This window comes from Bison bison, unplaced genomic scaffold, assembly GCF_000754665.1.
Source record: "Bison bison bison isolate TAMUID 2011002044 unplaced genomic scaffold, Bison_UMD1.0 scf7180017864487, whole genome shotgun sequence".
NCBI classification, from domain to species: domain Eukaryota; kingdom Metazoa; phylum Chordata; class Mammalia; order Artiodactyla; family Bovidae; genus Bison; species Bison bison.
The window spans coordinates 8343473-8354859 of record NW_011495047.1 but is presented as its reverse complement, the minus strand read 5'-3'; the positions used below and the strand labels follow the sequence as shown (position 1 = coordinate 8354859).

The 11387-nt window shown below is 43.8% G+C and overlaps 1 protein-coding gene across 2 annotated transcripts in view; it reads left to right on the top strand.

Annotated features, from left to right (window-relative positions):
- GLTSCR1L (GLTSCR1-like) overlaps positions 1 to 11381 on the top strand; it is a 36981-nt gene extending 25600 nt beyond the window's left edge. For both annotated transcript variants that reach the window (XM_010863159.1, XM_010863158.1), the window contains 7 exons: positions 62 to 167; positions 1000 to 1100; positions 2724 to 2785; positions 3363 to 3508; positions 4740 to 4834; positions 8358 to 8460; positions 9430 to 11381. In XM_010863159.1, the coding sequence (XP_010861461.1) occupies positions 62 to 167; positions 1000 to 1100; positions 2724 to 2785; positions 3363 to 3508; positions 4740 to 4834; positions 8358 to 8460; positions 9430 to 10217 (1401 nt within the window). In that variant the 3' untranslated portion in view covers positions 10218 to 11381. The remainder of the gene's footprint in view (positions 1 to 61; positions 168 to 999; positions 1101 to 2723; positions 2786 to 3362; positions 3509 to 4739; positions 4835 to 8357; positions 8461 to 9429) is intronic.
- Positions 11382 to 11387: the final 6 nt, after the last annotated feature.

Sequence of the window (11387 nt, the reverse complement as noted above, 5' to 3'; positions counted from 1 at the left end):
GTGATCTTTTAAAGCTTTTATCATGGATTTAATTTTTCCATCTTGGCCATGTTTTTCACAGGCTCAGAAAAAAAGCTTGAATCAGACTTCCCCCATTTCTGCTTCCAAGACCACAGATGGCCTGAGGCCAGCGCCCATGCCAGGCCTCTTGAGCACCGCACTGCCAGGTCAGGAGTCCCCCCGTGAGCTCTCCTCAGTCTGTGCCCGTCTTCCCAGGGGGCACTCTCTGCATGCCCGTCATCCTGCATCTCTTCCACTCCGCCTCACCTCTGCTCTGATCCTACCTGCCTTCTGTATCCCTTCCACCCAAGTTATATACCATGCTGCATCTGTGCCATCATTTTATATAAAAAATGAGAAATTAAAACACCTCGGTTAAATTATGTTCAAAAAGTGTGCTGCTTAGAAAGAGTGAAATCTAGTATTTTGAAAATAGTGACATGAAAATAGTATTATATGGCACATGTGACTTTGCGGCTGTCCTCATGTTGCTTTGTATAGGTGTATTTAGAATTCACCCCTCTGAGACAGAAAGTATCATGGGTCATGTCTCCCGTTGCTTCTAAAGCCTTGAACACCCACACTGCTCAGTAAGTACCAGAAAAGACGACACTGTGAACACTCAGAGCCAGTCCCATTTGGGCCTCCCTTTCCTTAAGTTGTGAGTATTTGGAGGTTCGGTGGTACTGACAGATCACACTGGCTCGAGGCCTATTCCGTAGACCTTGGATGATTTGAAACTGTAGCATTGACAGCTTTTATTTATTACCATTTGTGCATGTGTTTATGTATTACATAAATAATCTTTCATAAACCTTACCTCTGCTTTTTGCACCTTGGTAGATAAATGTACTTCTGCTTTCCTTTCTCATAGCCAACATCCACGATAAATCTATTTCAGCAAGTTCAGTAATGTGTGTATATTGGACTCCAGGGGTTACCTGCCGGGCCTGATTTACTGTTTCTGTTGAACGTTGTCTCATGTGTTCATTCTAATAGGGCAGGATTCTGGAAGCAAAGTTATACCAGCGTCCTTAGGAACCACACAGCCCCAACAGGAAAAAGTCGTTGGATCACCTCCTGGCCAGCCAACGGTGCAGGTAGAAGACAGTTGCCTGGCTTCTTCTTAATGTTCAGTGTGATTGAAAGAAAACGTCACATCCCCTTCTGCACAGTCAGCCCCGATGCCCTGTGTGCCCACAGAGGTGCTCGCTGAAGACCTTCCCCAAGGGCCAGGTCTTGTAATGTCAGTGTTTCTAGGATGAATGCATCTCTTCCTTACATGCTTTCAGTGCTATGATTTCCTCAGGAATCAATAATATACCAGCAGTTGTCCACCTGGAACTATCACAACATTATTAATCAGCTATACTCCAAAACAGAAAGTTTAATTAAAAAGAAAAAATTAATCCTCAAGAGCAAAAGTAAATAGAATGTGTCCCAAAATATAGTAATACATTAATACATTTGTTTAAAGAAAGAATAATTTATAGCCTTTGAATTACATTTTAGTTGAAAAATTCCATTCTGATTTTTCTTGGAAAATGTATTCATGTGAAAATATTAAGTACTTGTTAAATAAAATAAAACAGTGCAAAAATTTATCTTTTAAAAATAAAAATGATTCTGAATACAAAAAATAATAATATACCAGCAGCAAACACATAATAGGCACTCAAAAAATGTAGTTTACTGTTGAATGATAATGACCATTATCTTATCAAAAGTAGATCTGTTCCTCTTAGTTATACTAGAGATTTTTTCCCCCTGTTGTAGTGTATGAAGTAGTCAGACTCTATGGTCTTTTAACTCATCCACTGGTCTAAAAAGGAAGAAACAAATTTTTTTGTCTTCCATTTTCTAAGGCCTTAGTTTCTTTTCCATCAGTTTTACCACTTAATAGCCTAATGAAATTTGTGATCGTCTGGGCCTACCTGGATGCTCAGTGAAGGATCTGGCTCAGTTCTCAGGTTCTGACAGGAGTATTTGTTCCTTACTGTGATCTGAGAAATACCCTGCTAGGTCACACACCTGGACTAGATGTAACAAGAGCTCAGATGTGTTTGGTTCCTTATTTACTACTGAGAAGATGAGTTAAGGACTACCTACTGAATTTTCAGCTGTTTATGAAGCTGGCACTTAAAATATTGTTTTTTCAAAAATATAATGAAGGGACTTCTCTGGTCATCCAGTGGCTAAGACTCTGTGCTTCCAATGCAGGGGTCCCGGGATCGATCCCTGGTCAGGAAACTAGATTTCACATGCTGCAACTAAGAACTGGTGCAGCCAAATTAAAAAAGCAGTAATAAGCATTTAAGGGCTCCCCTGCTTGTCCAGAGGTTAAGATTCTGTTTCTACTGCAGAGGGGCATGAATTTGATCCCTAGTCAGGGAAGTTTCACGTGTCACAAGGTGGCCAAAGGAAAAAATTAAAATATGATGAAGCGTTTGTGGAGGGAGCTAGGAATTCAGGCTTTAAGGTACAAGTGAATCCCTTCAAGGAGCTGATAGCACAGCTTTCTGTAATCTTGACACAGCGCAGCTTTGCTGCATGGGTCTGTGGGACTTCCTCGTTTCGCTTTCCAACATGGCAAGTTCTACATCCTTAGAGTGTGCTCTTGATAGAGAGCTGAAAAGGCTGCAGCCACAGTGACCTTTATATGGAACTGTGTTCTGCTATGTTTTCTACAGAAGGGACTAAGAAGAGGTGTGTTTTGTCCTCAGGTGGATGGTCATCCGGGAGGACAGAAGAGGCCTGCTGCCAAACAGCTGACTAAAGGAGCTTTGTGAGTCCCTTTCGGAAATTAACCATTTTGAATGTTTTTCTAGGTTCCTAACCTTCAACAAATAGACAACAGCCGTCAGGTCACGATGCTGTGTTTTTTAAAGTATACTTCGGAAGGCTTTGCCTATAGTTTGTTAGCACCCGTATGTATATCAAATGTAGTTTGAGCCTACTGCTTACCCTTTTGTTCTTAAGAATAGTTCTTTGTCTTCTGAGCAACCACATGCCCTTTGACTGGCCTCAGGATCTCTGAGAAGCATGCTTTGATAAATCCCTATGTTCAGAACAGAAATGTTAACCAGAAGCTTAGCTGGCCAGTGGTGAGGCATTGCCAGGGTCTGTGTGAGCACCCGCACTTGAATGGTTGGTGGGAACATGGTGCTTTAGAGGCCAGGGTCAAAGTTTGAGACTAAACTCAGGGTCAGACTAAACTAAACCCACTATGATGTACAGAGTATAAAACTATACTATAGATGATAACATCCCTGGGTGTCTCATTGTCTTTGCATGCGAATAACCATTGTGATAAGATTTCTTGACGTGACTCAACACAGCCATCGGCAATTTCTCTCTCTCAGCATTCTCCAGCAGTTACAGAGGGACCAAGCCCACGCGGTGACACCTGACAAAAATCAGTTCCGGTCACTCAGTGACGCGGTGCAGAGGCTGCTGTCCTACCATGTGTGCCAGGGCTCCATGCCCACAGAGGAGGACCTGAGGAAAGGTGAGCAGGCTGGAGCCCCAGAGCGCCTCCTGGGGACACGGCCCACAGGAGAACCTGAGCTCGTTGCCCCCAGATGGTCACTGGATTACTCTTTTTCACCGCAGACCTGCCATCTTCCCAATTTACTTGGTTTCCCAGGCCATGTTGAGAATTGTGACTTATTTTTCTCAGCATTCTGGGAAGGGATACCCAAATGTCTGGACATCTTATGGGCAAGTTTGAGGGCAGTGAATGCAGAACATTGTCTGGACTCTGGCTGCAGGTGGGACGGCCCTGGTCTAGGTGCTCTGCACAGTGATTCAGGCACAGTCCTTGGCGTGTAGGCTGAGTACACACATACCCTGAGCTGTCAGCGTCACCATTTTGAATTAGATACTGTAGCCCTCCAAAAGCTTTGTGGTTCCAAAGGCAGTCTAAGGCACCGCTCCACATCCAGAAACTGGCGAAACATTTTAGAGGTAACATCCTCTTACCCCGCCTCGAGCTTAGCCCATTCCGATGCCTGGCCCTTCTGCCTCTCTCAGCCACGCTGCCCAGTTCTACTCTCCTTCCCACCACGTTCCCAGCCTGGACCCCGTTAGGCGCCCTCCACTGCTTGAATCAGCCCCTCAGCTGCCCCCAGCCTTGTCCTTCTGGCCAGGGTCTCTAATGGGAGCACAGCCATCAGCCCACTGTGAGCTTCCCTGGGAAGGCCAGGGTGCTCTTCATCCTCATCCAGCATGAAATAGGGATGTGGAGGCTCTGAGAAGAGCGAAGTGGAAACTGAGACGTTTGGAGACAAAGGACAGAGCCACGGGACCATGACCTGCGAGATGCCGTGGACTAGTTGGTGTGGTTGCGGGAACCTGGTCTGCCCGGCCCAGACAGTAGGACCTCATTGTCTCAGTGGTTTCAGATTTTCATGCTCTGGAAGGAAGTGGAGGCTTCGGTCACCTGAACTAGTAGATGATTCTCTGTTCATTGATATTTGCTGCTGTTCTGTGTTTCGTGCTTTTCTTTTATAGATGATCTTAAAGGAGTTATGTTTTTGGTTTCCTAATCAGAGTTAAAATAAGCTCGTATTAAAATGAGTTTCTGAGAGCACATGCCAGTGAACAGTAAGGGAAAGCCGTGCAGAAGCATCACGTCTAACCAGGGAAGAGCTAAACTGAGGGAGAAAGTGGAGGAGTGAAGGGCCTAGTGGTTGGTGTGCACTCTCTTACTATTTTTTTCTCTCTCCCTCTTTTTAAAGTTGACAGTGAATTTGAAACAGTTGCCACTCAGCTCCTGAAAAGGACCCAAGCTATGCTTAACAAGTACAGATGCCTGCTCTTGGAGGATGCCATGGTAAAGTTCCACTGAGCCCAGTTTGTTTCTTAAACTCCACAGGTCACAGGTACTAGTTCAGAGAGAAAAACTTCAAGGAATTACATTTTCCCACCATAGTTTAAAAGGAGCAGATACTTAAAATTGTAGAAAAAGTTACCTTTACCTGTACCTACTACTAACAGCAGCTGTGGGTTGGCCAAAAAGTTTGTTCGGGTTTTCTGTATATTTTCCGTACAAACTTTTTGGCCAACCCAAATACAAGTGCTGTGCTTTCCGTGACTGATCACTCTCAGTGTGTGCCAAGTGAGGATTTGGGGCTTGCTCACGTAATTTGCCCAACGCCATACAGCCAGTAAGTTTGTTCTGTAATTAGCAGAGCTGGGATACAGACCAGGACCCCCTGACCCCCGCCCCCCATACTCAGTGCTGTCCACTGCTTCTCATCAACGGGAAGAGGCAGGAGAGGACCGGTGACACTTCTGCTGAAGGTTGTTCAGAATAATGTCTGAAAAGATGAGGTGACAGATGTTAAAATTAGTTTTGTTTTCAGTTGAGAGGTCACTAACGTCATAAAAATCATGCTTCATTTTAAAATGTACAACCTGATGGATTTTAATATGTTCACAGACTATGCCGCCATCAGCACTCCCTAACTCCAGAACATTTTCAGCCCTCCAAATAGAAACTAAAATTGATTTTAAAGCACAGCAAATTAGAGAAAGGAGTCAGATTATCTCCGAAAATGATGGAAGACCAAATCTATGAGATTTTAGAAGCAGCTCTAAAATCATACGGACTAATAAACTGGTCTCTTACAAGTGGCTATTTTTTCGGTTGCGCCAGGTCTTTGTTGCTGTGTATGGGCTCCTCTCTCATTGCGGCAGGCGGGGGCTGCTCCCTCGTGGTGCACAGGCTTCTCATTGCAGTGGCTTCTCGGGCTTGTGGGCTTTGGTAGTTTCGCTTCCCGGCCTCTGGAGCACAGGCTTAGTAGGTAACGGCGTGTGGGCTTAGTTCCCCGAGGCATATGGGAATCTTCCCAGACCACGGATGGAACCCATGTTCCCTGCATTGGCAGGTGGATTCTTATCCACTGTACCACCACGGGAGTCTATAACTGGCTTTTAATTTGAAGTCAGCTTTGAGAATTTACCTTGGAAGAGTGAGTGAGCTGTATTATATATGTATACAGTATAGTGGAAATATGCATGTATGTTCGTGTTTACTTTATGTGTGTGTGTGTATATATATATAAACAGGCATCAGTTCAGTTCAGTCACTCAGTCGTGTCTGACTCTTTGCGACCCCATGAATCGCAGCACACTAGGCCTCCCTGTCCATCACCAACTCCCGGGGTTCACTCAAACTCACGTCCATCGAGTCAGTGATGCCACCCAGCCATCTCATCCTCTGTCCCCTTCTCCTCCTGCCCCCAATCCCTCCCAGCATCAGAGTCTTTTCCAATGAGTCAACTCTTCACATGAGGTGGCCAAAGTACTGGAGTTTCAGCTTTAGCATCATTCCTTCCAAAGAACACCCAGGACTCATCTCCTTTAGAATGGACTGGTTGGATCTCCTTGCAGTCCAAGGGACTCTCAAGAGTCTTCTCCAACACCACAGTTCAAAAGCATCAATTCGTCAGCACTCAGCTTTGTTTACAGTCCAACTCTCACATCCATACCTGACTACTGGAAAAACCATAGCCTTGACTAGACGGACCTTTGTTAGCAAAGTAATGTCTCTGCTTTTGAATATGCTATCTAGGTTGATCATAACTTTCCTTCTAAGGAGTAAGCATCTTTTAATTTCATGGCTGCAGTCACCATCTGCAGTGATTTTGGAGCCCCCCAAAATAAAGTCTGACACTATTTCCACTGTTTCCCCATGAAGTGATGGGACTAGATGCCATGATCTTAGTTTTCTGCATGTTGAGCTTTAAGCCAACTTTTTTACTCTCCTCTTTCACTTTCATCAAGAGGCTTTTTAGTTCTTCTTCACTTTCTGCCATAAGGATGGTGTCATCTGCGTATCTGAGGTTATTGATATTTCTCCTAGCAATCTTGATTCCAGCTTGTGCTTCTTCCAGCCCAGGGTTTCTCATGATGTACTCTCCATATAAGTTAAATAAGCAGGGTGACAATATACTTCTTTGATGTACTCCTTTTCCTATTTGGAACAAGTCTGTTGTTCCATAAACAGGCATACCTCAGAGCTTTTGAGGGTTTATTTCCCCAGACCACCTCAATAAAGTGAATATCACAGTAAAGTGACTCACATGAACTTTTTGGTTTCCCGATGCATATAAAAGTTATGTTTACACTATAGTCTGTTAAGTATGCAATAGCATTGTGTCCAGAACAAAAATGTGTATGTCTTAATTTAAAAATACTTAATTGCTTAAAAATGCTAACCATCATCTGAGCCTTCAGTGAGTTATAATCTTTTTGCTGGCAGAGGGTTTGAAATATTGGGAGAATTACCCAAACATGACACAGAGACATGAAATAAGCAAATGTTATTCAACGTTTGCTGGGAAAACGGTGCCAATAGACTTTCCCAATGCAGGGGTGCCACAAACCTTCAATTTGTTTTAAAAAAAAAAATGCAGTATCTACAAAGCACAATGAAATGAGATATGAGATATGCCTGTAACGTATATATATTTATTTTAAATTGTGCCACTAAAGTCAAACTAAAGTCAAAGTTGTTCTTACTTTGACAATCATTTCTGCAATAAAACTGAGATATCAAGAAGACTGTCATTCATGAGAAAAGGATCATTTGGACAGATTTGGACAAATGAACTAATTATTTGGACAAATTATGTCTGCCATGAATTATTTTATGTTAAATAAATAAAACATAAATTATTTTATGTAAACTAAGAATGAATAAGATTTGATTCTGTACAGCAAGAAATAATTCTAAGGAAAGCCTTAATACAAAACACAATCATAGGGAATTCCCTGGCGGTCCAGTGGTTAGGACTCTGCGCTTGCAGTACCATGGCCCAGGTCCAATCCCTGATCAGAGGACTAAGATCCCACAAGCTGTGCTGCAAGGCCAAAATATGATTATAGCATAGCAAAATATAAAGTAAAAGAGTGTCTGAACAAAAAGATTTCCAACATATTATTAAGCAGAGGAGGAAATAAGCAGAGAACAGTGCATATAGTTGCTTGTCATTTGTGTGCAAAAAATAGAGAATGAATAATGTAAATGTGTGTGTGTGCATAAAATATCTCTGGAAGAGTTTGTTAAACTGCTTGGCAGAGGGTACCTCCAGAGAGGGCCCTAGGTGGGTGGGCAAGGCATTGCACAGGGCAGGTGAAGAAGGAAGGCTTACTTTCTACATCCCCTTTTAGTACCTTTTGAAGTTTGTACCAATGTTGTAAATAACCTTTTCCCAAAAAATACAATTTTAAAAAATATGTCAATGATAAACACATTTTCTTCTCTGATTGCTTCCTCTGTCCCCCAAATGCAGCAAGATGTTCGCAGTTGTTAAAAGGCATCTGAAATGACTAGACTCTCTCATTTTTAGCGGATCAACCCCTCCGCTGAGATGGTGATGATTGACAGAATGTTCAACCAGGAGGAAAGAGCTTCTCTGTCCCGGGACAAGCGTCTGGCGCTCGTAGACCCCGGTAAGAACTGTCAGAGTGAAAGCCAAGGAGAGCTCCTGCCAGGGTTCCGGGGCCGTGGCTTTGGGGAAACCATCTGAACTGACCTTGCAGGATAAGACCTGAAGGTAGATCCTGGATTCCAGGGAGAAAAAATCCGGAGTTGAGAGCACGATATGAATCCTCTGAGAAGGTCTATGTTCTGCAAAATCCAAACCAGAATTTGACATTCGGTTAACTGAATCTTCTTCTCTCCTGTAAACTCACACTTCTCAATCTTTCTCTACTTTTTGAGAACTAAGTAAGTCAGAAGCCTTCCCAGAAGCAACTAAACCTCAGCCAATTATTGAGTTGTCTTACTGTGTGCCAGACCTTGTTGGGGGGAGTCAGTGAAGCATGGTCCCTGCCCATAAGCTAATGGATGGTAATGCTCCTTGTGGGTGCCCTTTGAATACCCCATCAGTTTCCTGCCATTTGCATCATGCTGGAGTAACCCACATTCCGCCTTTTAGAAATGGATTCTCAGGACTGCCCTGGTGGTCCAGTGGTTAAGAATCTGCCTGCCAATGGAGGCGGCATGGGTCCCATCCCTGATTGGGAAACTAAAATTCTGCATGCCACATGGTATGGCCGAAAAATAGGGAAAAAAAAAGAAAAAAAGTATTCTCCATACTATTTTCTAGCCTCTGAAATTTTTAAATCCAATAACATTATAACAATTTGTGGAGTATGGATTTTCACCCATGGTTTCACCATCCTATAAATGTTTTTATTCCTGCAAGTTTTCTTCCACTCCTGGTTCCCACTTGCATATATCATTTACAGGTTGCTTTTATAGGACACCCTCCAACTGTGCTTCTGCACGTTCCTGGATGTGAACCACTGATTTAGAGGGTGGGATGGGGGCAGTTTGCACCTGACCCACTGAGGGGCTGCTGTCTAGTCCTCACTGCCTCTTCCTTTCATTAACATTCTTTTCGTTCCCAATTGCAGAGGGTTTTCAGGCTGATTTCTGTTGTTCCTTCAAACTCGATAAAGCTGCCCATGAGATGCAGTTCAGCCGGAGTGACCAGCATGGTGGTAAAACAACAAGTTCTGTGCATCTAACGGCCAAGGCCCAGAGCAGAGACCGAGCCAAAGCAGGCCTGGCAGAACCAATGAATCATGACCAATTTCATCTAGTGCCTAATCACATCGTGGTCTCTGCAGAAGGAAACATTTCTAAAAAAACCGACTGCCTCGGCAGAGCACTGAAATTTGACAAAGTGGGCTCCGCTCAGTACCGGAGTGCGTCTGAAGAGAAAACCAGCCGGAGAGACTCTGCAAAAGGCAGCGAGTGCTCCCCCGGCCCTGAAGGCCACCGGAAAAACTCGTCCAGACCAGATCACGGTCCTGACAGCAAACTCTCAAGCCTCCTAGTAGATTCGCAGCTGGAGATGACCTGTAATAGCTCCTTCCAGGACAAGACGCTGCGGAATTCTCCAAAGAATGAAGTTTTACACACAGACATCATGAAAGGGTCAGGCGAGCCCCAGCCCGATCTCCAGCTTACTAAGAGTTTAGAAACGACATTTAAGAACATTTTGGAACTCAAAAAGGCTGGGCGGCAGTCCCAGAGTGACCCCACGGTTAGCGGCTCTGTCGAGTTAGATTTCCCCAACTTTTCTCCAATGGCTTCGCAGGAAAACTGCCTGGAAAAGTTCATCCCGGACCACAGTGAAGGCGTCGTAGAAACTGACTCTATTTTAGAAGCAGCTGTAAATAGTATCCTAGAGTGTTAATAGCGCAGTCCTCCCCGCACCCGCCCCAAGACCCCGCCCTGGACAAGTTACATTCTTTCCTGGCAAAAGCAATGGAAACGGTCTCCTGTCTCCAGCCTGCTTGATCTTTCATCACAGGTTATTCTTTCTAATTTCAATCCCATTCTTTGTTTAAGAGCAATACTCATCGTGGTTACAGGGAGATCCTTTAGTAAAGCTGATCCTTATTAGAAAGCAGTCTGATAGGCCCTATACATTTCAAGTGTTTTAAAAGTGCTTATCGTCATTTTTGTTGTTGTTTATTTTTTTTCCCAAACACTGTAATTCAATGAGATCACAGTACACTTGGCCCTAGGTAAAATTCTGACAATCATAAGTCATTTGAAAAGAACAGACTTTATTAAAGAAAATCAAACAGGACTGTTAGAAGATACTTTTTAAAGAATATCCCCACTGTATCTCCAAATTTGGGCTTTGAGGGGGGTGGGTCTTGGGGTTGTCATGGGCCAGGAGACCACATGGCTCTCCCCTCGGCCATCTGTGAGCAGTTAGTCCTGGCTGCTCTGCTGGGACCCACAACCCCAGCCTGAGCACCTATAGCGCACAAGCAGGGCTTCCTGTTCATTCAAGTGCTTTTCTGATGCTCCCTGAGCAAAACCTCACCTCTTCAGCATATCCACGTTGAATTTCATCTAGGGAAAACTTTGTTTTGAGTTGCGACAGCATGACTTGAGATAATCTCACCAGGCAAAATAAAGGAAAAATGGAAACCAGTTAAGTGGCACAGTGTACAGGGGAGGCCAGGATCGAGCCCTGAGGAATATAATATGTATATATGTAAAAGCATATATATTATGTTCACTGTTGAGAAAAAAATAAGTGTTTTGCATTCTACAATTGGATCTAGTCAACATACAATGTATGTTTTTGTTAGTTGCTGGGTTTTGTTTCATTCGACCTCTCTTCGCACCACCCCCCACAACAAATAGCCAAGCATCGAAAGCACTTTCATTTGAAAACTGTTATAATTTTTCAGTTTAAATGTTAAGGGAACTTTGGCCTTGTTTCTGCTTCCTGTTGTCTGAGAACAGTAGTCACACCCCCCGGCAGCAATCATTACCAAAACACAGACAAACCAAAGGTAACCAGGCAGCCCACCACTGAAAGGAAAGCTCTGAGACCCAGATGCCC